At 36.9% G+C, this 27,691-nt stretch overlaps 1 protein-coding gene across 1 annotated transcript in view; it reads left to right on the forward strand.

The window, feature by feature from the left end:
• The first annotated feature begins 5 nt into the window (after positions 1 to 5).
• Positions 6 to 27,691, forward strand: part of LOC139122596 (calcium uptake protein 1, mitochondrial-like) — a 33,461-nt gene continuing 5,775 nt past the window's right edge. The window contains 10 exon segments of the mRNA XM_070688147.1: positions 6 to 109; positions 608 to 798; positions 11,777 to 11,912; positions 15,299 to 15,458; positions 19,743 to 19,780; positions 21,284 to 21,325; positions 24,666 to 24,777; positions 25,806 to 25,888; positions 27,010 to 27,163; positions 27,166 to 27,206. Coding sequence (XP_070544248.1) covers positions 641 to 798; positions 11,777 to 11,912; positions 15,299 to 15,458; positions 19,743 to 19,780; positions 21,284 to 21,325; positions 24,666 to 24,777; positions 25,806 to 25,888; positions 27,010 to 27,163; positions 27,166 to 27,206 — 924 coding nt within the window. The 5' untranslated portion in view covers positions 6 to 109; positions 608 to 640.

Raw genomic sequence — 27,691 nt, forward strand, 5'->3', positions numbered from 1 at the left:
ATATGTGCAACTTTAAGCTGACAGCAGAATGTAGTCTTGTAGGATGACAAAGTCTGCTGCCTTTTCCCACAAAATATATACCGAAGAGGTTGCGTGACACTCTTATATAGTAAGTCTGCTGATATATCATTTTCAGACCTTTATTGTGTATAGTAACAAATTAATAATATTCTGTAAAACGGCTGATGAGTAAGCCAACAGCCGTACGGGAAATGTAATCCATGGACTCCGGTATAAAAACCTCCATTGCCATTGGTAATCGAAGAGCAGTGACCGCGAACACGTCTGAATATGAAACGAGCGACGACTTCGCCAGGGACTTCACTTTTGGTGCAGGCCTAGACAGTAGAAAATGAGTAATGTAGCTTGTGTGCTTAGAAGAACAGTCCGTCGGGGACGGACGCAGGTAGCCTCGGTGCAGATGGGTGGGACTCGAGTGCATTCCTTCTGGAATGCAAGTTCGCACAGTACACTACTAGCAAAGTTACCCATTTGTCCAAGGAGTGACCACCATACACACAGATATAATGAATATGACAAGTACAAATCGCGAATTTTGTTGTGATCGACAATTTTGTTTATTTTTTTATTTTTTTTTTCGTTACAGGACGTAATTTCATGTAAATAAAATTATACAGAAATGCTCCGTTCAACATTTCGAAGAGCTGCACAACTTGTCCTTGTTTCCCAAAGGAGATATGCATCGCATTTTCAAAAGATCCCGACATCTAACATCATCTTCGTATCAACAGTTGGAGGCGTGGTTGGCATAACAACAGCTGGATGGATGTGGAGAAGGTATTGACCCCAAGGGTCATGTTGATTAAACCGAACTGTTGCCGTTTTATGATATCACCACTCCAAGAGTGGCAGAATTAGTGTTTTATTGCCACAGATATAAAAAGTTTAATGATAAGGGTTTCTTGTAGAGTGATTAGATGTCATGACATATCATGTGTTTATTGTATGCTAAGTTTGGTGTAATGTAAAAGGCTTGGAGTGTCTTTGTCATACATTGCCCTGCAACCTTCTGTACCTGTACAATCTAACAGGGGAGATCATTACACATGGTTTAGAATGTATTGTAGTTACAAGTGAATTAGGTGTATGAGACACAAACGGGCTATGGCCAGTAGTTGGTAAAAATGCACGTTTCACATTGTTGAAGCTATCGTGCTATGGGGAGTTGTATGCCATTGTACATTATAGAACCCAAACGTGTAAGGCAAACGTGCATGACTAAACACTGTAAAAGTCTGCACGTTAGACATTTTAGACACGTTAGTATGGGGTGAGAACACCGCCAAAATTATCTTGAAATCTTTATTTAAACTTATCTCATCATTATTATTCCATTATTTGGTGATTTGGTCATTTTTACGTCATTATTTGGTCTTTATTATGCGATTATTTGGTGATTATTACGACATTATCTTGACATTATTACGAATTTATTATGTTAATTCGGTTCTTTTTCAATTATTCGGCATTGATGTCTTGATTTGGAACTTATTTCATCATTATTTTGCCATTATTAGGTGATTTGGTCATTTTTATGTCATTACTTGGTCTTTATTATGCGATTATTTGGTGATTATTACGACATTACCTTGAAATTATTATGAATTTATTATGTTAAATTGGTTCTTTTGCCATTATTCGGCATTGATGTCTTGATTTGGAACTTATTTCATCATTATTTTGCCATTATTAGGTGATTTGGTCATTTTTATGTCATATTTGGTCTTTATTACGTGATTATTTGGTCATGATTACGACATTATCTTGATATTATCTTGACATTATTATGAATTTATTATGTTAATTCGGTTGTTTTGCTATTATTTAGTATTTATGTCTTGATTTGGAACTTATCTCATCATTATTATTTCATTATTTGGTGTTTAGGTCATTTTTGTGTCATTACTAGCCATTATTATGCGATTATTTGGTCATGATTACGACATTATTATGACATTAGCTTGGCTTTCAATTATTTGACCTACTTTATTATCTGAACTCATTATTTGACCTGCATTTGAACCCTACCCAGAAATCATTGCACATCACAATGGCGGCTGTGATTTGGTCGGTCTCCTCGGATAGAGAGAGGAAAGCCGGCTTTGTGTAAGTTTTAAAGCGCAGCTCAGCATATCGCGTATCTAGAATAGTTGGGCGTGCTCGAAAACAGAGGTCGACCACGATTTCGGATTAAAAATCGATTGTTTTCGGCGGCGGAACTGGGCGCTCCATACTGGAAGCCAGCGGGCTGTCGACAGCCCCAGCCCTGCCACGTAGACTCTCGTAGAGCCACTAGCACCATCGTAGTTGATAGCGCTTTTAGTGTTGTAGAAAAGGGCACTAAAAACGCTATCAATTTCGGTGGTGCCTGTGCGTAGAGCTAAAAGGTGTTATTAATACCCGAACTCTATCATATAAATCGGCCCGACACGGTTTACATCATAGGGCACAGCAATGGTGGGGGCCTCGACCTCCACGCCTATCTGCCTGAGTCTATGAACCCATGGCTATACGTAGCTGTGGGTCGATCCACTGTGGTGTTTTCTGACCGGATTCCTGCCTTTTAAACTTTAGGCTGGTTTTGACTTTTACGATTTTGTGGTGGCGGGGTTAAAATAGTAAAAGTCAAAACCAGCCCGTAAAAGGCAGCAATCCCGTCTGAAAACACCACAGCTATGGACCCACAGCTAGGCTATACGCATCGAGGCAGCATTTTTAAGCTTACTCAATTTTAATAGAGCCGTCTTTTTAAAATTGTGTCCTAAACATTGTGTTTAGAAAACTTCAATGTGATTCCGAACGATTCCTTTTTTGAAGAAAACGTCGAACCTTTGTAATTGAAAACTAATAAACCATGATTTATCAATGTGATATATATATTATGCTAAATTACAATAGGCCTAAATCATTTATAGGTGATTAGAATGGCATGATGTAGGCCTAAACAGGGCGGAACTTTCCGATTTCCACTGTACCCGATTATCAGAACTTACTTTTAATTTTCTTGGTATAGTTCTGAACGTTTTAAAAGAAATCCGTTTCTCATAACTGGCTTCACCAAATGTAGAAATTATTGCGGTTTTTCAATATGATTTGAGTTGGGCCGGTGATCGTATATCTTTCATTTGTACTTGAGTACAACGCGTCTCTATACATGCTATAGCCGAGATATTGAGATGTAAGGTTTTCAAATCATTTTTCTAGACGATGTTATATGTAAAATTAAATAAATGTAACAAACAGGAATGATATCGTACAATATTTGACAAACAATTTATATGGACAGAGTCGGTTGCAAAATGTCAACAATAAGCAGGGATGAAATTTTAATTCCCGTGAGTATTTCAATATAAAACTTCCAAAAGGTAAAATATATTCGTACATTTCCAAGAATTTTCCACAACTGATGCATCTTTGAAGTTACGGTTACAGGTAATATTTAATTTCTTCCTATATGCCCGTGGTATAAAAATTGAGTGTGTTTCAAGTCCTCGCATACCGTCCTTCCGACATGTTATTTTCAAAAATACTCCTTGCAGTAAATGTTTATTTGTTTTAATAATTGCCAATGTCATGATACTGTACAAGACACGGCACAACAGCTATGTGTATGGCGATGCTTCGGTGTATGCAGTATGTTTTATTTGCCTAATCAACACAGCAAAAAATACGTACAACTTGCAGCTTGAGGAAACAGCGACTGCATGTTCGGCCGTGTGGACTTGATAAAAACAATTGTTTTCGCTATTAATATCGCGCTCTGCGGAAGAAAAACAACATCGCACAATCGAAAGGGAAACAAAAGAAAGAATCAAAATCGTGCATAGGGAGACAATACAGTTTTAAAGGTTGGAGTCCTCACAACGAATCAACATACTTCTTTACGGGGGAAAAGTCATAAAGTTTCATGACAAACAACGCAATAAAAAGTCGTTAGGTTAGCGACCGTGCCCCTATGAGTTTACGATAAAAATAACATATGTTCGAGAATAGTTCCTGACAAACAAAAATGTAATGTGGCATACGTATGATAAGACATCTTCATTGAACGAATATTTCCTTGATACTTATCACCGGCTTTTCAGACTGTAGCATACAGATGCAACTCTAACTGGCCTTAAAATAAGATAAAAGAAAAGTAGGCCCTATTGCTTTCTCATTTTTTTTCATAATTCTCATCTGGACTCATCTGGATGAGAAGGCTTCAATAATGGCACGAATATGTTTAAAATGTAATCTTAACCACATAAAGGGACTGTGGCTTAACCTTAACTGTGACTAAGGCAAATAGCCATCAAAGTCAGAACTACTTTCCACAATGTTAAATGTCGGACATTTACTTTCTGGTATTGAAGTTTGACGTCCAACATATTTCCGTCATACACAATCTATATATTGGGTCTAATATCGGTACTAGACGACACAAAAATGACTTGCCGTCTGTCGCAGCACGCCGGGTTTGAGAAATTGCCGATAGTTTACTTCAAGCTGATACATATCGGCGATTTTGGGACTCTAAATTATAGTAATCGACACTGGGCAATTCTAGAATGACTTGCCTTGCGTCTCAACACGGCGGATCTGTGAAATCACATATATTTACTCGATATTTATCGGCGATTGGGACCATATGGTCACTAGAATGACTTGCCTTGTGTCTTAGGCACGTCTGATCTATGTAAAATCTCCTATGTTTATCGGCGATTCCGTACAAATGTCCGATATATATGTCAGAGATTTGCCACCTCACAGATCTTGCAAAACCCGCCCGGCAAACCCGATTTCCTCAATATGGCTCTAACTTCGATACTTAACGATACTATACTTGTCAAATCGTGGGCAAATAATTGATGTTTATCTGGGAGATCACTATGTGTAAAAACTGGTCCAGTGGTGTAGCCAAGCCCGACTTCCGTAGTCCGAATCTGACTTAAATTATACGATACTTGTCTAAAACAGTTGGTAAATATCAAACATCGGAGATTTCACCATCTCACATATCTGACCATAAAACGTAGTTTTTCTCGGGGGTCCACGATCTGACCAAACAATTCTAATTTCGACACTGTGTCGTCAAAAGTCCAATGTTGCAGTCTCCTCGAAATTCAGTTTACCGCGACACATGCAACACGGTCGATGCAACACGGTCGGTAAAACATTTACGCTATTATGACCACAAGGAGATCTTGAACCTAACAAATGAAACGCTTTACAAATCGGGATATTGCATAGCGCCACTCATTACTTTGGCGATGAAACGTGAGGTGGGCCTAGGCCTATGGTCTTTGGCTTTGACGTCGTGCCAATCAGTCTGTTAACTTTTAATTGCAAATCGCGTTTTGCAAATCTCTTGAAAGAATAAATTTCATATCTTTGAATAATTTTGTCGGGTATTTAGCTTAGCAAAACATTTTGGTAAACATCTGTACATACAGAAAAGTTTAACGTTACTGTCCCTCGTCTTTAGGAACAGCAGGACATCTGTCAAGTGTTACTGGTCCGGCATGAAAACGGCTGGTCTTAGGCCACGGGGTTAGCGTGAATTTCGCACGCTGGCTATGCGTGGCAGGTTGGGTGTAACCTCGCTCTGCATGGCAGGGCTGTGTGTTACCGGCGTTATACGGCCTGCCTAATGTGGTGGGAGGCCGTATAACGCCGGTAACACACCGCCCTGCTACGCAGAGAGCTAGGTGTAACCACAGTCCCTCTACTCTGGGGATGGAGGGACTGTAACTGCCTAGCTATGGAGACATGCCACCGTCGGCTACCCCCACCACAGCCCAGTTCCGCCGCCGAAAACAATCGATTTTTAATCCGAAATCGTGGTCGACCTCTGTTTTCGAGCACGCCCAACTATTCTAGATACGCGATATGCTGAGCTGCGCTTTAAAACTTACGCAAAGCCCGGTTTTTTCTCTCTGTCCGAGGAGACCGACCAAATCACAGCCGCCATTGTGATGTGCAATGATTTCTGGGTAGGGTTCAAATGCAGGTCAAATAATGAGTTCAGATAATAAAGTAGGTCAAATAATTGAAAGCCAAGCTAATGTCATAATAATGTCGTAATCATGACCAAATAATCGCATAATAATGGCTAGTAATGACACAAAAATGACCCAATCACCAAATAATGAAATAATAATGATGAGATAAGTTCCAAATCAAGACATAAATACTAAATAATAGCAAAACAACCGAATTAACGTAATAAATTCATAATAATGTCAAGATAATATCAAGATAATGTCGTAATCATGACCAAATAATCGCGTAATAAAGACCAAATAATGACATAAAAATGACCAAATCACCTAATAATGGCAAAATAATGATGAAATAAGTTCCAAATCAAGACATCAATGCCGAATAATGGCAAAAGAACCGAATTAACATAATAAATTCATAATAATGTCAAGGTAATGTCGTAATAATCACCAAATAATCGCATAATAAAGACCAAATAATGACATAAAAATGACCAAATCACCAAATAATGGCATAATAATGATGAAATAAGTTCCAAATCAAGACATCAATGCCGAATAATTGAAAAAGAACCGAATTAACATAATAAATTCATAATAATGTCAAGGTAATGTAGTAATAATCACCAAATAATCGCATAATAAAGACCAAATAATGACGTAAAAATGACCAAATCACCAAATAATGGCAAAATAATGATGAAATAAGTTCCAAATCAAGACATCAATGCCAAATAATTGAAAAAGAACCGAAATTAACATAATAAATTCGTAATAATGTCAAGGTAATGTCGTAATAATCACCAAATAATCGCATAATAAAGACCAAATAATGACGTAAAAATGACCAAATCACCGAATAATGGCAAAATAATGATGAAATAAGTTCCAAATCAAGACATCAATGCCGAATAATGGCAAAATAACCGAATTAACATAATAAATTCATAATAATGTCAAGATAATATCAAGATAATGTCATAATCATGACCAAATAATCGAAAAATAAAGACAAAATAATGACATAAAAATGACCAAATCACCAAATAATGGCATAATAATTGTGAAATAAGTTCCAAATCAAGACATCAATGCCAAATAATGTCACAACAACCGAATTACCAAATAGGTTCGTTATTATATCAAAATAATATCCAAATAATGATCAAATAATTGCATAATAATGGCACAATATTTACATAATTATCACAAAATCACCAAATAAATGGAATAATAATGATAAGATGAGTTTAAATAAATATTTCAAGATAATTTTGGCGGTGTTCTCACCCCATACGTTAGGTCCGTACACATTAGGTTTGCACGATACACGATAGGTCAGCATGATTGGCATGGTAGATTTTGACCGATGTTGAAAACCTAAAATGACATACACGTTAGACATTTTAGACACGTTAGGTCCGTACACGTTAGGTTTGCACGATACACGATAGGTTTGCACGATTGGCATGATAAATTTTGACTCATGTGGAGAACCTCAGGGTTTGCTCTGGCTACTCAAGCTGATTAGCCTTTTTGGCTAATACAGTGTGAACACAAGTAGCCAGATTTTTCTTTTGAGAGGTGAGGTCAAGGGTCACACACATTCATCTCGAAGGGTCAAAGGTGATATCATTAAATACTCAAGAGTAATGATAACCAAATATTTCAGGTCTGCCACTTTCTCATCATCATATGTATCCTCAGTGCTGCTTTAATAGTTCAATAAAAAGAATGCTTCGTATCAAAACTCATGCATGACTATTGAACACCACTTGTGAACTTTCAAACGTCAACCAAAGAAATTGTGAAGTACAAAAAAATACAGAAAAGAGTAACATCCTCAAGATCGATGAACGTGGCATGGCATGCCATGATCACACTGATATTGATACACGTCCGTGCATGGCCAAAAGACAGCAAAACTCAGTATAAACAATTCCAAGCTAAGTAAACAGTGTTTTACAAAGCTGTTTAAATCAAACTGGTTTGCACAATCCCTCGATATAGAAGTGACATTTTGGTGACATTTCAGCTTGAATCATACCTTGAGATAAAATATAAACGTGAAACAAAGACATCATGTGTGCTGCCATTCACGTTCAAGAGCATGGTGTGAACCCGTGAACTGGCATGTGCATTGGCTGCACGTAAAGCAACTCTACTTTCCAAGATCAAACGGTCCGTGTCTTGTTAAAACAACAGCATAGCAGTGAAAACTGTAATGGTCACCGGTAAAACCGCTCTTCACAGATGAAAGGATGATCGCTGAAAACAACTGAAATTGCATGTTTAGACTTGGACTATGACAACCTCCCGGGAAAACAGGACAGCGTGAACGTGAACAATGGCGGACGTAACTAGAGTGGGACTATTCTATTTAGGTAACGGGGACATTTCGGAGGGGCACAAGTACATGTATTGGGTATACGTGCCATTTTGCTCACGATAATATCACGGGAACTTCGATGTCCCATTAGCTTCTTTTATCTGAAAAGTAATTTTACCAACTTGTACGACCCATTATACTCTGAAACAGTGGCAGGGCTTATACTTAGATGAGTACGATAGCACTATGGCGGAAGACTTCCAAAGAAGTAAAACAAACACCGCAATGCAACAGAACATCGTAGAACAAAGTGACCGACGTACAAATTTTGAGTCGCCAGTCTGGCGATTGTTCTGACCGTCTGAGTCGCAATGAGTGAATCAATTCGCCATTTTGCCGTCTGGCGAGCGGTAGCGCGAACACTGAACCTAAAATGACATGCACGTTAGACATTTTAGACACGTTAGGTGTGTACACGTTAGGTTTGCACGATACACGATAGGTTTGCACGATTGGCATGATAGATTTTGACTCATGTGGAGAACCTAAAATGACATGCATGTTAGACATTTTAGACACGTTAGGTGCGTACACGTTAGGTTTGCACGATACACGATAGGTTTGCACGATTGGCATGATAGATTTTGACCCATGTTTAGAACCTAAAATGACATGTACGTTAGACATTTTAGACACCTTAGGTCCGTACACGTAAGGTCTGCACGATACACGATAGGTTTGCATGATAGAAATTGGAGTCATGTCTAAAATGACATACACGTTAGACATTTTAGACACGTTAGGTCCGTACACGTTAGGTTTGCACGATACACGATAGGTTTGCATGATTGGCATGATAGATTTTGACTCATGTGGAGAACCTAAAATGACATGCACGTTAGACATTTTAGACACGTTAGGTGCGTACACGTTAGGTCTGCACGATACAAGATAGGTTTGCACGATTGGCATGATAGAGTTAGACCTTACCGTGTTTGTAGGCCATCAGGTGAATCTTGAGACATATCGTATAACGTGCCGACCTAAGATTCACGGAGCTAACGTGTCTAAAATGTCTAACGTGTATGTCATTTTAGGTTGTCCATGAGTCAAAATCTATCATGGCAATCATGCAAAGCTATCGTGTATCGTGCAAACCTAACGAGTACGGATCTAACGTGTCTAAAATGTCTAACAAGTATGTCATTTTAGGGTCTCCAGATAAGTTGAATGGTACAGTCATGATATACACGTTAGACATTTTAGACACGTTAGGTCCGTACACGTTAGGTCTGCAAGATACGCGAATGGTTTGCACGATTGGCATGATAGATTTTGACCCATGTCGAGAACCTAAATGACATGCACGTTAGACATTTTAGACACGTTAGGTCCGTACACGTTAGGTTTGCACGATACACGATAGGTTTGCACGATTGGCATGATAGATTTTGACCCATGTCGAGAACCTAAAATGACATACACGTTAGACATTTTAGACACGTTAGGTGCGTACGATACACGATGCACGATACACGATAGGTTTGCACGATTGGCATGATAGATTTTGACCCATGTCGAGAACCTAAAATGACATGCACGTTAGACATTTTAGACACGTTAGGTGCGTACATGTTAGGTCGGCACATTACACGATAGGTTTGCACGATTGGCATGATAGAGTTAGACCTTACCGTGTTTGTAGGCCATCACGTGAATCTTGAGACATATAACGTGCTGACCTAAGATTTACGGAGCTAACGTGTCTAAAATGTCTAACGTGTATGTCATTTTAGGTTGTCCAAGAGTCAAAATCTATCATGCCAATCGTGCAAATTTATCGTGTAACGTGCTGACCCAACGTGTACGGACCTAACGTGTCTAAAATGTCTAACGTGTATGTCCAGATAAGTCGAATGGTACCATATGTCAATCGTGCAGTCATGATATACACGTTAGACACTTTAGACACGATAGGTGCATCCATGTTTGGCGTGCACGATACACGATAGGTTTGCACGATTGGCATGATAGAATAGGACTTATTTGTACGCCCTAAAATGCAATACATGTTAGACATAGGTTCTTTAACGTTAGGTCTGCACGATACACGATAGGTTTGCACGTTTGGCATTTTAGGCATGTTAGTTCCAACCTGGCATACACGTTAGACATTTTAGAAACGATAGGTGCGGATATGTTGGGTCTGCACGATACACGATAGGTTTGCAAGTTTGGCTTTTTTGGTCACGTTAGTTCGGCTGTTAGTTCCGACCTAACATGTCAAACATGCACTACTAAAATGTAAAAATGTCTAAAATGAAAAAATCCCGACTTCTGGCCATGGATGGTATACAAACAAACAAATCATGAGTGTATAAAAATACAAAGCTGCAAAGGGTATAAGTTGGAGTTGAAAGCTGGATTTGTTCTCAGTATAGAAGGGAAAAGTTCCTCAATATGGACTGATTAGAACTAGAAAGCTGTACATCAACGGACATTTTCATATTGATTGCGACGTTAATGTTATTATTATATTTTACAATTTTCAAACATGACTTTAAAGGCATATATGTTTTCTGAGCTCTCACACTGTGAAATTCCTTTCCCATTGTCAAGTAAACTGACAGAAGATAGATGAAACATTCACCTGTAGGCTTCATAGTATAAATCTTTGAGAACTGACAGCAGCAATTCAAGACACTTGGTCAGGCCCCTCTTCTTGAACTATTTTATTACCAGAAAATAATAATTTTTTTTAGTGGTTCAGGTGGCTACATCACAGTAGTTTGGGGTTGTCCATGTTGGGTGTTGAGGGGTAGGCCACTCCTCTAAATTTGGAGCATTCTATTCATATGTTAGGATACATTTTCATAACAAAAGAATAATGCAAATTATATATTGTTATGTAAATTGGCCACACCCTGTGTTTTTCCAAACTGTTTAGAACACTGATATAAACATATACAGCTTGTTGATAGTGACATTTTACCAAACTTGTATTTGCTTAACCTAACAGTCACAATTTCTAGCTTTACTGGAGCTTCTTCATGAAGTTCTAAGTCTGAATGTTAAATAATATACAAAAGGATCAATGACATGTACACTGAGACAAGGCTGTGATGTACCTGCACAGCACCAAGGGGATTGAATAGATGGATTTCACAGCCCAGATTTACCAATTTGAATTTTCCTTACTTGGTAAAAAAGTGATTTCTTTATTATTGAAAGAGATTTAAAAACTCAAGAAAAACAATATGTAACATACCTTTGCATAGCCTAGACTATGAAAACAAATTACATTTTTACAGGATTATGTAAATTGTTTTTCAAAGTAATAATGTCACTTAGATCCTTGATCATTTGGCGGTAGTGAATTGAGTGTGTCCATGGCAGTTTACACTGTAATTTCATCAAATTCATTATTACTGTTTTTTTGTAGGAAATTCCTGGCATCTGCTGGGAGTACTGTGCAGGCAACTGGAGAAGACAACAAAGTTGCCACTGAGGGTGAGGCTGAAGATGAAATAGATGCTGGGAAAAAGAAAAAGAAACGACCAGGATTCAGGGATAGAAGGGTAAAGATTTTATGATTTATCATAATATCCCGATACTTGATAGGAAGGTCACAACAGACACTTCACATTTAAGACTTTTCTGCTCTGACACCTTTTAAATGAAAGGTTGGCCTCCCTATTGAAAGAACTTTGCCCACACACATAACCTACTTATATGTAAAGTTAAGAACACTTAGCATTGCCTCACTCGAGCAAGAAGAAATATTATGCTGCTGGCACTCAAGGTTTTATACCAAAGAACAAAGTGACCAAAATTTCCCAGAAAATGAGATGTTTGATATTGTTTTGGTTTGTCTCATGCTACAAAACCTAAAATGTAACCTCGGTTTTGATTATTCTGAAAATCTGTCTACAAGTAGTTTTCCATGGTACATTTCCCCTTGCATGGTAAAGGTCTAATTCATGAGTGTATTTCATACATACTAATATTGCACACAATATTGTGTACAGCTTAGGACAGGAAAACGCTAAAAATTGCATTATAGGCATTGTTTACATGTTGTCATGGTCATACTCCTTGTTATTGCATCATGGAAAAAAGGGGAAGTGTCCAGTTCTTGTCATTAGACATGTAATTATGTAAACCCAAGTATAGTCAAATTCCAGTATAGTGGTTGCATTACCTTTTAGGAAGGCAGTGAACTGAATTTTTAATGCCATTGGAAACCTAAATTAATCCTCTTTCTACCAGGCCACAGTAAGTGAGGCTACCCACAATTCCCCTTGATTTGTTCACTCAGACATTTTTTGCTAAAGGCTTTTTCAATTTTATCAGTTTCTTAACAATTTTTAACTTACAATTTAAGTTCTGGATTATTTGTTAAAACTATGTTCCAAAATTATTGATTATGTTTACAATTCAAGAGTAAATTGAATGAGAAGTCGATGTTTGGAGGTGCTAAAAATTGCACACTTGTCAAGATAAAGTTATCAGCAACTAAGATGGTCTCATCATACCACCTGTCAGACATGCAAATTTCCTTTGTTACGAACATTAAAAAAATCAATACCCTTTCTTTTGCCAACACAGATGCAACTTATTCCCTTAGTTGCCTTGAAAATATTGTGTATGGCTGTCAAAAATCTATGTCGACAAAATTACAAAATTGCTATCTCCTCCGCGGAAAAGGGGTTGATCTTCTCATTATTCACAGTGAGAAATCAGAAAATTATGATGATCAGAAGTATTTTGCCAGAATTTCGAAATATGGACCGAGTTGTTCTGTGTAAAGAAGAAATTTGCTTCAATTCAGTTAGTGATCTCCGAGTGTACAGATCATGGAGCATTGTGGGTAGCCTCACTTACTGTGCAGGCTCCATCGACAAACCATTGTTAAATATCATAATTTAAAACACATATTAGTGCTGTAGTACTGAAACAATGTGTACATGAATACAAAAACATATATGGTCAACATCACACATCAGTTGTATCAATATTTTTGTCATTCAGTCAGAAATGTTGACCACTGTACACAGATACCGGTACTTTTTCTGGATACAAAACATAGAGCAACATTCAATCATTTATTGATGGCCTCTGACTACATAAGAGTGATGGATGGCAAGCCTCTTTGAAGGGTCATAAAAAGTATAATATCATGGGACTGCCTGAAAGTGACCATTATGAGATGACCACTGTAGTACAGTGGTCACCTCATAGCGGTCACTTTCGAGCAGTCCCATGATCAGTGTAGAATATGACCACTCAGATTGGTTTGTGTATTTTGATTCACACATTTATATGTAAAGACTGGTAAACCATAGCTTATGCAAGGAGTATGCATTTTTAGCTACTATAGACTTTAGTCTATAGAAGCTATTGGGATGGGTATCCGTCCGGTGTCCGGCGTCAGTCTGTATGTATGTATGTATGTATGTATGTATGTATGTATGTATGTCCGTTTGTGAGGCGTCGTCCACTCAAATATATTGAGAACCGCAGTACTTACTGATTTGATATTTGTTGTATAGATTAAAAATATGATTTTGAGAAACTATTTTTTTTATTTTATGATATTGTTGAAAATAGGCAAATTAATGCCAAAAAAGTGTTTTTGGTAAAAAATCTTCTTCTTCATAACCGCTGGTCAGACAGCTTTGTATTTGGTATACAGGTCCCTAGGGATAACCCAACTTAGATTTGTTCAAATTGTGATGAAATATGCAAATGTGTGTTTTTAAGGAATTTTTTTGTCATTTTTGGTCAAATTTGACTTACATTGTATGGAATTCTTGTACTGTATAAACCCTATCAATTCACCCAGAAAAAATAATTAATATGATTTTAAATAATTGAATTAATTAGGAAATCAACAAAGCCAAAATAATTTTAGTGTAGAATTATTAGAAAGTTCAACTTTTTTGACAGTTCATAGTGAAATGCTTACCATCTTGGAGGATTAAAACATGTACCGGTAAAGGCAACTTTCCTGAATCCCAACTTTGATATATTCTGAACCACCATTAATGTTATCTAAAAGAAATTGCTCATAATAGTTTGTCATGATAGGGTGGTCAAATAAATAGAGATAGAGAAAGTTCTAATTTCCATTTATGGTTGACTTGGTAAGGATAAAATAAGATTACTTTTTGAGGAAAAAAACAGAGTGGTCAATTAAAAGAGTGGTCAAAGTGATGGGGTTTTTATGGTAAAGCTGGGCTGTAAGATTCCTCATGTGCTATTTATAGCACTTATGCAATCTGTGTAAACAGTGCAATGAAAGTGTAACATGATTCCTTATAATGCTTTTGATGACCTTGAACTTCTTAAGTTTCAAACATTTGTCTCTTCAGTGTGCTTTCTCTGAGTACGTACAGTCTCAACTTATTCAACAGAACTTACTTACAAGTTAATTTGAAAGTTAAAATGTGCTTGGTTAATAGGATGAAAAGAATATATTAAAAGATAACCAGCTCAAGATTCTTTATAACCTGACAGATATGCTGTTTTTTATGACGCAAATCTTGATTTAAGCAAGTCTTGTTTACTTTAATTAGAATGTAATTAACTCTCGTTTATTTGCTATTATAGACTAATATAATATGCAAATTAATCTGTATTTTTACGGAATTTTTTTCCATTTTTGGTCAGGCCATTCTGAAATGAGCTATCAAAGATATCCACCTTCTTCATCAATACATGTGTCACAAAAGGTTATTCTCTACATAACACAGCAGAGCTCTGTCAACTGTTGAGTCGCTTGTTTTTTCAAAACCGCTGGTCAGACAGCTTTAATATTTGGTTACATGTCCCTAGGATGACCTTAGTGAGATAATTTCATACAGTCAGGAATTACTTAATTTTGTATCCATGTCTATAGTAGCTTCAGGGACTTTGGCCCTATGTTTATAATTACACTTTCCACTATAACTTTTCTTCTAAGGTGATAGAATATGAAAATCGTATCCGTGCGTACTCCACTCCAGACAAGATTTTCCGATACTTCGCCACTTTACTGGTTAAAAGTGATGATGGTGATCTCATTTACATGACTCCGGAAGATTTTGTCAGATCCATAACTCCAGATGCAAAGCAACCAGAAGGTAAATCATCCTTATCAATTTGTAATTCCTTTGTTTGCAAAGAAACACTGGAGTGAAATTGTTTGTTTTCAATTCCTAGCTTTCGGAATTTTGGCCATTTGTTTTTGCAATTCTGTGAGAATCTTGCTGGTAAAATTTGACTTTGAACACCACATTTTTTTGAAGGCCAACTTTGCACAGGTCACTTTCGGTACAATGTGTTCACCGTATGGGGAACATTCCCTTTGAGGTGAATACTGTTCAAAAGTCTATGTCATCAGCATTAATTTTTGAAGCAAATATTTAACAAGTTTTAGACTATTTAGAAAAAAATGATAGATGACTCAAAATTGGCTGTGTAACATGAACACATTATAGTGGAATTTGAAGTGGGAATTTGTTTATACTCACTTATAAAATATCTATCTGAATCATGGCTGCTTGAGCATTAGAGATGCCCATGCTAGATATAAAGTGTACAACTACTTCATTTGCTCCCATTTCCCACATCCACGTACATATGAGAAGTTTAAAGGCAGGGGAGCCTATAAATACCCCCTATCTCCCTGGGCATTCATAATCCAACATGAGTGGCACATGATAACAGCGTCAACGAATGCTCCCGAAAATCTGGAGCTTTCAACAACCATGGTGTAAATTAAAGCATTGTTCCAACATATTACGTTTTGTGAATACTTGTGGCATCACCTTGTTGGCGAAATTCTCTCATTTTTCCATTTTAAGTTGATTTTTGATGCCAAAACTGCTTCGATGCTGTGTTCGAAGCGTCCAACAAACAATAGATGAAAGCATTCAAACAGCTGCCAATCACGAGGGGACGCGCAAAGGTGCAAAACGATATCTGTTGTGTACATCCGATCGATTACGATGTCAACAATGAATAAACGATTCTTACAACTGAGCAAAATACTTGACCAACGGTTACTGAACACGAGTCTCAGATGAGTTCAGACACAAACGGACTATTTCATGGTTTCAAGCAGATTGCCTCTCCCTGTTTGTTTGTTGATCTGTGTACCTCTAGGCCTATGAATGGGTGATGTGTATGTTGACCTGCAGTACGATATTTTAAGATAGATCTCTTTTGGAAGTATGTTGTCACCTAGCCCTGCGTACGATGCCGTGTGTTCCCGGCGTTATACGGCCTCCCACCACAGCTCTGCTGATTGCCATGGACAAAACCGGCAACATGCGGATCCAATTCGGACGGAACACGAAAAACTACTTTTCGAACTGTTTTCGGCCGAAATCAACTCGATTCCGATCTATGCAGCCAACCCAAATCACTCAACCGCTCACAGACTGCGGAAAAATGCTCTCGTGACGTCCAAAACCGTTGTTTGCTGGCGATGCACGGTCAATGGCCCATGCAGTGGACGGCCATTGGATACGTTCACGCCACGATTATACAGGTGCCCATGAGCTGCATTATTTTCTGTCGGGTCGGGGCGATGAAACTAAATCGCGATTGCTTCATCTCTGTCAGATTTGACCAAAAAGAGACACTTGGCATAGATTATAGCATCAAATGTTGACCGTTCAGACTGAAACATGATGAAAGGTTTAAAGATCGCCGTGATGTCGTTCTTCTCTATACGTTTTTCTGAGCTTGTTTTTTACTAAATTGCTCTAATATTATCTGACGATTTTTTTGAAATCTTAATCAACTTTCTTTCCCAACCAGGACACAACATTACCTTTTTACTTTCCTAGTAACTTAGGATTCATTTAATTAGCAGATTAATAGACTCCTATGTTCTTCCTCGATTGTCTGTGACTGATTTTGCTATCCCGATACCGTGATTGCGTTCGCACTCGGGTGTCTTGAAACTTACGTCATTCACTGAAATAGTTTTCGGACAAACTCAAGAAATTCGACAACTACTAACGAATGTTCGGCAAATTTTAGAGATTGGCAATAATAATTATGGTCACTTTACCGTCTTTAGCTAAGCGGACTCGCTTGGCGGAAGCAGTATATAACGTTCTGAGTTCACATTTTTACCCTACCGTGTGAGTGTAGTATTCGAACGGGTGGGATCATAATCTTACGCTGTTCCGAGTGGCCTGGAGATTTTTTATAATATACAATAAATTGACCTTATCAAAATTACTCTGTTTCACAGTGCTTGGATATTGATATTTTTCTATACTTTTTTAACTTTTGATTTGACAGGAAGTCTTTTGATTCGGCAGCACATGTACGGTTACAACCGTCATGTGATGACCGGAGTGTGCTTGTAAAGTTGTCGGCAAGTTGTCGGGCACTTGTATTTAGAGGGCTGCAGTTCGGGATTTTTCAAGATGAACAACACATTATACATTTCCTACATCTTTGAAACGGGGATTACGGTAATCTTTCATGTGATGAATATTTTTGAACGTCTTTGCGATGTGTTCCCACGATGACTTTGAGCTGATTCTTTGTTTGTAAAAATCGTCAGAAATGGTCCAGTGACCGTGTTAAAATAGACACAGATGTAAAACCATTGCGAGGAAATAGTAAGAAATTCACGTTGCAATATTTGCTGTCGTATTTCTCAGCAGGAATAATCATTTTTTACACGTTGTGTATAAGAACAGCAAGCAGGTGTTCGGCGGTCAATTGCTTCTATCATTATGATCTTGATCGCAGCTACTTGGCGAGAAGACAGCGGGTACTTATAATCTCGCAAAATTATTGATATCATGTCTTTGTATAGAAAATTTTCGATCGGAGGCAGCTCAAATCAACAGCCATGGTATATTGGGAATAGTGTTCTCACTGGACACCGAACTACCTGCTATCAACAGTACGTTATGTACCATCGGCGGTAACACATTGGTCGTAATCTTGTCTAATTCTGCCCCGCCTTTTGTACCGTCCAGAAATGTCAAAACTAGATTTATTTTTGCCCTGACATATAATACAGCGACCTTGCACACTAATGATCATTCCACTGTTTCTGTTGGGATTTGTTGGTTTTTTAATTTGTTCCGTGGCCCGGTAAGATTTTTTCAATACGATACACAGTTTGAATTTTTTTCAAGGTAAATTTAGTATATTCCCAGTTTGTGGGGTAAAGTTGTCTGGAGTGAAAGTTTGAGTTGACGCTGATAGAGTAGACGTCGAGCCCGGCACAGTTGACTGAGATCCGGTCGGTTTGGGGTCGTTTAGTCCAGAAACCTGCAGACTGAGTTCTGTATGATCACCGTTCAGCATTTGGGTGATCTTTTGGTCAAAGTAATTCAGTAACAATATACGCGAGATTCCTTGTGTTGTTTTTGTCACTGTCATACGCGTATACGGACGGTTTTTTATTTAAAAATGGTAAAAATATCCAGTGCTCGTTAATGCGTGCAAAATTTATTCAGTGACTGTTCACGCAGCAGTCGTAAATACGACTAGGATTTACCACCAGGTAACAACTGTAAACACCGCATCAACAGTCCATACGAAAATTTTGTGCTGAATCGAGGGAGATAACGGTAGGAAAGGTCAGTCCACCATCTGTCAAAGTTGTTGATCGGAAAAATCTTCACTGTTCACAAACTAAATGAGTGGCTCTTATAGTTGTACACCTAGTTCCATGGGCTTTCCACTGTCCCTTGTTACGAGCTATGTTCAAAGTGCGTCAAGCTACGAATATTTTCATGTATGGAGTTACAGACATCGGTGAAGTACCGGCTACATTTTGTTCAAAACCCCTGTCTGTTTGTTCCGCGTGTTGTTTTTTCTGTCCCTAACGTCGACTGGCTCTATGTGCGTACAAATATAGCAGTCGGGATTAAGATTTCCTGGATAAATAGATACACTCATCGTTTATTCCGCCTCTGACGCAAAGATACACAATGTTTTACATGTACCACTCCTAGGCCCTGGGATCGATTTCCATACTTTAGATGTTCAATTAGGCTGAGAAAGGGTGTCTGTCTGTTTGTCTGTATGTACCGGTATGTATGTACATGTATGTATGTTGGTATGTAGGTATGTACATCACATACATTATGATCATCCCTCTTTTTCTTGGATATTCAAAACTCTACCACTTTTGTGAAATAATTTGGAAAATACTTTGCTTGTTAATACATTGTCACAGTGCTTAAGAGTGAAGAATTCAAACGTCAAAAACCATATTGTCAGATCTGAGGCAGTCAAATTTTGCATCATGTGGAGATAGTGTTCTGAAAGGAACAGCATTCTTCATTGTGAAAATTAAAAAGGCAAGCTCAAGCAAAATATAGTACTTCACTGTGCTCAGTATTTTCTTCTCTTGTAATATTTATTCAACTTCTCTCATTCAGGTCTTGGTCTAGATAAATTTAAGAGATATGATCCAAAGGTAAGGTTTGAACTCATTATTATGCAAACACATACCTATTTTTCTTGCATGTGGTTTGTAGACATTAAGGTAGAATACGCCTCAGGGACAGATACTTGAACTTTCAAATTTGAACAATTCTTATCTGATCTACCATTTGTGGGGGCTCATTTGAAAGCTTATGGAGTAGGAAAGATTTTCACTGTCTTATTTTTTTTCAAAAATGAAAAATTTATTCAATATCAGTAAATGTAAGGTTATTTGTTCTTTAGTACCTATCTTTGCACAGTGGCCCATGATTGTTATTCTTGATTAATATTTGGTAAGAAGAAGATATATTTATGTTTAAGTGCAATGTTAGAAAAGTCAGTCTCCTTCACAGTGAAAGAGGGAACAATTCAGCGTTATACATCTCAAAGATACAGAATTTATGTTTCAATTTTGTTTTATGTTGCTATGCAAGCTGAATTGAAAAATCGCATCATGAGTTTGACATGTTGCTTTTTGTTCCCCACCATCTCTCAAGGAGAGAAAAACATCTTCCTATGCATCTTAACAGGACTTGTTCAAGTCAGTCCATCGTACAGAGTATCTTTTAATTGATTGGCTGATTACTAAAAATGTCCACCTGGCTTATTAGGCATATTATCACAAATCATTTAAAGATCAGAAAAACTTGGTCAACCAATAGGGAGGTAATCACACAGTGTTGGTCTCTTCATGTCCATTTTGAATGCAAGGGATGTCTTGGACAGACAGGTGTACTGTATCTGTCTGTACTGGGGGAGGATAGCAGATCAGTGACAAGAGAGCAACCTGATTGAGATGTGTTGTGGGGATCAGTTTAGTCTCTACCCTTGAAAACTGAGACTGTCACACTCTAAAAAGCTTGCCTCTTAAATCAAAAGACAGATTTACTACTGTGTATCTTTATAAATTTGCAATGTTATACAAACTTCCATGTGTTACTCTTTCAGCAAAGAAATTCACAAATGCATTGTACATGCTGTTCTGTCTTTGATATTCACTCCCACAATCCAGCATTGTACAAGCTGTTCTGTCTATGATCTTCACGCCCATCATCACAATGCACGTGTACAATTTTAAAGTGTCTGTGGAAAGCTAGACTGATGACACTCCCTTGTGCCATCTGTGCCTCAAATACTGATGCAGCCACTGTGGCAGGTGCTGTGGAGTATGTTTGCCCCCACAACTGAGAGCTGGAGGCTCCAGGACCAACGGTAGAAGGCCCCCATGGCACAAGTGGCTGTCGACAGTTTTGTGTAAAGCCCGTAACAGGGAATTATGAAATATTGAACAATTTAATGAAATTGATTTAAATTTTCATTACAGTTCTGTCCCATGAAGTATTTCCATTTTCAGGAAAGTGAGGGGGCTCTTGCACAGGCACTTTAATACTGGTATTGAATTGCATTTCTGCCCTATTGTCTTGTCTTGCCTTGTCTTGTCTTGTATTGTCTTGTAATGTAATGTAACACAGCTTAAGCATTTTTCAAATTGTAGAGAGATGGTAGATCCATGGAGTCAGGCCAAGCATGTGCACAGGTATAGTATGGCACAAGAAGAAAGCTACTTTAAAAAAAAATGTTGCCAGCTCTTACGCTACAAAATTCCATTTTGCCATGCTCTGAGTCTAATCCTATTCACTGCAAAGCTCATAATATTACCAGCTATAACTATTACAAATTACCAAATATCTGGTTTTTGCTGTTCTGTGCTGGTCACTCTCTGCTAGTTGCCATACTTCTAATCTTGTTCACTTATGTGCCGTATGTTTGGCACTGTACCTGTTGAGGTGTTCTTTATTTTCACATGGAATTTATTTCCACTTTTGTCTCACGGACTTGTTTTTTACTGAAATTCTGATTGAAATTTCATATTCATGAGTGGCACATTGCAGTAATGTATGAAGCACATGCTTGATGGTGAAGAGAAAAAATTCTTGTGAAAATTCCTAATATTCACTTTCAACAAGTATAAATTTCAGTGGAAATAAAGTCACCTTCATTAAGCTATTTTTCTTAAATTTGAAACTGTTTGAAAATGTAAAAGCTTATATAGATAGATTCACAGTGATTTTTCTCCCACTCTGGTATTATGTCGCTATGGCATTTAAAATTCTTGTGTGAACAGTTCCATCACAATGGACTTTGCTTGTTGTGCCATTTACAATCTACATCAATTAATTTTTATTTACTTGTTTTTTGAATAAAAACAGTAAATTTGCCAGTAACTCACGGAGCCTCATGCGTTCTTCTCCTAAACATGTTTTAAAGTTTGATGTGTGCCAGTTTGACATGTAAACTTTCTTTTACCATATTTTTCTAAAAGAATATACTGTATGCTTCCTCCAACTGCTAAAAAAATGTAATATTATGATATTGTTTGCATCGGAATGCTGTGATTGTCTGAAATATACACAGGTCCTTTGCCCCCTAAACACCTTGTTACTATTATAATATAAGTAGGGTTAAGCTACAGTGGTCAGCAAGTGTTGAAATCCAACAGCACCAGTTTTGATTTTAGGTTCATGAGCAAATGTAGCACAAATAACATTTGCTGGTGCTCATAAATATTCAGGCAGATTTTGTCAGTTTTGCACCCGTGTTTATTAGATTTAGGTCATGTGACACCAACAGTTTCTATAGTAACATCAGTCATGGCAAAGCATCAACTGCATCATTCCTGTAAATTGAACTTCCTAAATCCTTGTCAAAAATTTGTGACAAATATGTATTTTTGCGTCGTAATGAATTGTACCATTGAACTGTGACTTCATCAGGAATCGGCCCCAGTGATACATCTTGTTACTTGTAACATTTTTCCCTATCACAGATGTGATACATTCTTATATTGTGTCTGTTAGAATAGTACGGTACTGTACTCAACCACATCTATTAATAGGGAGACAACAGATGGACAAGACGGCCAACTAATCAATTGATAACACTTAATATGTAATCTGAAACTGACACATATAGATCTCATCTTTTATTACTAGACTTTGTTTCTATGGAGATAAGCATTCTAATACTATTATCTGTGTTTCCATGGTGATCAAGCAATTTTGCACTTTGTAATATGCTAAAAATTTCTTGCCAATTGGCCATTTTCATGACCTCTCACCCCACATTTTGGTATTTTTATTTTGGTAGTATGTAGCATTCAAAACTCAACATTTTGCTGAGAGAAAGTGTGAGCTTTAAAATATGTCACAGTTGTAATTTATATGTGAATTACATGAACAAGGTCAGCTGTTTTTGAGTGTTCAATTAAAGTGCCCTGATATTGTCCGTGCTAACAAAAATACTAGAACCAGGATGCAAGGTCAAACAGGGGTCATGAAAAGGACTAATTACCAATCTGAAAAATCCATATGATTGTATGCTCATAATTGTATATTTTGTGTGTTCACATTTGCATGTAGTTTATTTTCCCACTTTTTAAAGTTTTCTTCGTGTGAGTTACCTCAATGCATCTTTCAACACAGATCCATCTATGTAACTGCAGACAGACATTAAATCCTGTGTAAACCTGCTACCCTTATATGATCTCCACTGACGCTATCATTTATAATGCTTCTAATCTGGAATAAAAAAGGATGCCCGTTGTTCTACAGACTCAGTACGCTCAAGAGATCCTGTGATAGGGTACAAACAAGCCAACAAGTGAAAAACACATACACTTCTATGCGCATTAGTGGTTTTGATATTACTGTGTTTCATTAACCCATCAACCCAGTCTTGCATGTATGATCTTATTGTTCGTATATTAATTTTGCCGTAACAACTGTCAGTTTATCAACTAACACTAGTACAATAAAGTATGCCTATAGTTAGATTATACTATAATTCCTCATTTGCTGGGCATGTCTCATTTGCTAGTACCACAACAAAAGAGTTATGTTGAGCAATGTTAGCAGAATGAGCAATATTAGCAGAGGTAGCCAGCCATTGTGTAGTAAAAGTTTTTCTTTGTACACTCAGTTTATTCACTGACAGTGCATGTATGGACATAAGGATAGGGCAATACTACAGAGCCACTTAGGTGCTGTGAGAAAATAAAGTTATTAGTGTACACATTCAAAGATGAATTTTTTCATCATAATTTAAAGTCTCAGAGAGGCAAAGTTAAACTTTGAATTCAGTTTTGCTGCTCATTATCATTTGTTGAGGTTTATTTGTTTAGGGCATACTGACAGATAGTATTGCCTGAATCATGGTTTTCTTGCTAGTTTTGATGGATTTGTGAATACCATGATGGTATTGATTTGGTAAAACTGTACATAAAATAGTACAAGATAAAAGTATTTCTATAGGAACACATATATTTCAACATTTAGTATTGACAGAGGAGTGAAGCACAAATAAAAATTGAAATTACCTAATATTTAGAATAATATATCTTAAAAGGAACTGAAATATCAACAACATATGATTTAGGTAACAATAACTTTCACCTAGTGTTATCAAGAACATTTCATCCTACTGTGGGTGGGGTACTCCTAATATTTTCATATAGGGTGTGCCACCCAGTTGAAAACTTCTTCCCATTTCTATTCCAAAAATGTGTCACAATGTTAGGGATTTGCTCGACAAATTTAAGGAATTTCACTGTTATTCTATTGTATGTGAAAGTTTTCCTAAAGCATTGGACATTTGCTTTGTTATAAACCTATGCTTAGAGGTTTTTTGATGAAAAATCTACCCATTTTTAGGGATTTTTCATGGAAATGTGGCCCATTCAAGCAGCACATTCTGTACACCCTTGTGTATTTCTGTACAAATCATTATCTGTGCATTTATCATTCTCTGACAATAAAAACTACATCAAGTTAGTACATTTAATGATATCAATTTCCTATTTTCTTTTTTTCTGTTCACAGAAGCATTTAGGGGAATCCAACTTCACTGATGAAGACAGTATATTCAACACACTTGGACAGTGTGGTCTTATTTCCTTCTCAGATTATATTTTCCTTCTGACTGTCCTCTCCAGTAAGTACCACAAAGGTTTTTTCTGTAAAACTGAACAGTTTCACATTATATAAAAGATGAATCAAGAAATTTAATTCAGAGGATACTAATTTTGTTTTTTGACTTGAGAAAGTGAAACTTCTCCCAGGAAGGTCTAGTGAAAATGATAAGATGTGCTTTGTGCTGTGGTAAAATATAGGTAAATATTGTACCATGCTACTGAAAGGAATTCATGGAAAATAGCAGATTGCCACTGGATATTGATTATTAAACTAAATAACTTTGAAGTAATTTTCTACTTTCATACCTCACTGATGATGTAGTTTCCATTCCTACCCAAGCCCCTAACTGTTGCAAACCTAGCTGGTGGCTGTGTTTTTCCCAGCTTAAGGTTGTACACATCTCGAAATTGAAAGAGGTAAACTTTCACTTAAACTTTCCATAGGAAACTTTAAACCATTCCCTTTCAAAATAAAGAATTAAAATCAGGGGTTACCGTACAATATTTTGGACTAGAGACAAAGTGTACCCAATATTTCCCGACTCTTGAAATTCATAATGACCACTATCCCTGTGTTAACTCTATGGAGAAAACTGAAATTTTAAATTTTCACAAAACGAAGCATGAGTTTCACAATGATCCCCCACAAAGGGAGATCTGAAAGTACAATGTACTTTAAAATTGGAGAGTATGAATATCCATCCCTGAGGTGTTTCTTTATGAAATAAATGTGGTTTCCTGCCCTTTAGCTTTAATTGTGCCTGCAAGTTACCCAGACAAAACAACTAATTTAACTTATGCAAAGATATCTCTAATGGAATCAAAGACTTAGTAACCTTGGCATTACTTTTCACCTTACATGTATGTGAACTCAACAACAGATCAGTTTATGACACTCAGTACAAAAAGGAATATGTTAAACCATCTTAGTTAGTCAGGATCTCATGTCATGGATACTATGAAATCATTTGCTGACCACCAAATTGGCTTTTAGGTGACAATCTAGCCACCAGTTTTTTTACAGTTGTTTATATTAATTTTTTTACAGCTCCACCCAAACACTTTGAGATCGCATTTAGAATGTTTGATTTGGATGGCAATGGAGAGATACAGTCTGATGAATTTGGAAAGGTATGTTATACACAAGGTCCCCTGTCACATTGACATGACAGTTCAAGCCTCAAACATTACATATGAGTCATTTTATCCACACCTGTAATCACACATGTTGTAGCTGACTTTCAAAAACAACAAAGAAAAAACATATTCATACAAGTCATTTTATGGTGCCAAATCCGTCAAACATTACTTCATTTTACGGAATGCATTGTCTGAAACTTTTGCAATGAATGCATTAACTGAATCTTGTGCTTTGAAGAATCTGTCATATTCCGAAAAGTATTGTCATAAAGTAAAACTTGTATGTACAGGTATTGTAAAGTGTATTCACAAAGATTCTCGTAACATTTTAAAATGTGACAAAATTCAGAAAAAAAATACTTTAAAAGATTTGAAAGCTTTATTGCAATAATACTTTAGTTTTTTCGTTCATGTATAAATTTATTTCTGAGAACTTTTCTGTTGTCTGGTCCTCTATCTGTTTTTAGTCAACATATGTAAAGAGTTATATTTATCTGAAAAGCTGGACACCGTATTGTCAGAAATTGTCAAAACTTTAATAATATCAAGGTCCATACCATATGCCCTTTCAAGGTCCTTGAATTCTAAAAAGCCTCCTGTGAAAATCCTTATAAAGTCCTTGATAATTTGAGTTTTGAAAACTGCAAAATTGATAAGCAACCATTGATTTTTCAAAATTAGAAAATGATTGGTCATAATAATGCAAAAATGATGTATAAAATGATAGTTTAAAAATGATGATATTGTATATTAAAATAATACCTTGAAAATGGCATTTTGGATTTCAAAAGATTCTAGAAAATTGCTTCAAAAGTCCTTTAAAGTCCTTGAATTATGAGTGACCTTGAGTGTATAGACCCTAAATAAACATTTTGGCCTTATTACACATTACCAAGAGTGTCTGCTCATATGTGTTATGATTGAAATATGTATGGTAACATCAAGTCATTCTCAAAATAAATTCATATATATGTTATGTGTTATGGTGAAACAGCTGAGCTGTTTGATTAATTTCTTGCCCATCTGTAGTTAGACTGTTCAGTCTGAAATAAACCAAACAAAAGATTTAGCTTCTACCATGTCTGATTGCATTATTTCCTGTTGACTGTCAGGTTACCAACATCATCCGCTCCCAGACAAGTACTGGAAAGCGACATCGTGACCATGCAGTCACAGGCAGTACCCTGAATGAGAACATCAACAGCGCCCTCACCACGTACTTTTTTGGTGAGAAGTTGGATCAGAAACTCACCTTCCAGCAGTTCATTGATTCCAGAGGAAACTACAACAGGAAATTTTAAAACTGGAGGTGAGTATACATTTAGCTGAGGCAAATAACATTTTAATTGACATGAAAATTGAATTAAATTTAACCCTTTGAGCGCTGTAATTTTCTCCCGCCAAAATTTTAGTGCAAAATTTTACCAAATTTTATGAATTTTTCTGTAATTTTTTGATAATTTTGGACCAAATGATCATCACATTTCATTGGCTACAATTTTTTCTCAAAATTTTGGCAAAAATCTGAGAAAAATTGACAAGGGTTTATTTTATGTAGGGGACAAAGACTTTTGCGCTCAGAGGGTTAACAAAAAGTGTTCAGCAGATGACAAATTCGACCTGGTCATAAATGCAAGTGAATAATCTGTAGGTAACAGTTTCCATCTTTTTGTCGCTGTCACCTTGGAAATGGTGACCTGGCTTTGCTTTTATCAAGCATGCTGTCAGAAATCAGTGGATTTAGCTAAAACACGTCAACCGTAGGTCACATGATGGTAAAATATCAATCCCGAG

The sequence above is a fragment of the Ptychodera flava genome, chromosome 22 (genome assembly GCF_041260155.1).
Source record: "Ptychodera flava strain L36383 chromosome 22, AS_Pfla_20210202, whole genome shotgun sequence".
Taxonomy (NCBI): Eukaryota; Metazoa; Hemichordata; class Enteropneusta; family Ptychoderidae; genus Ptychodera; species Ptychodera flava.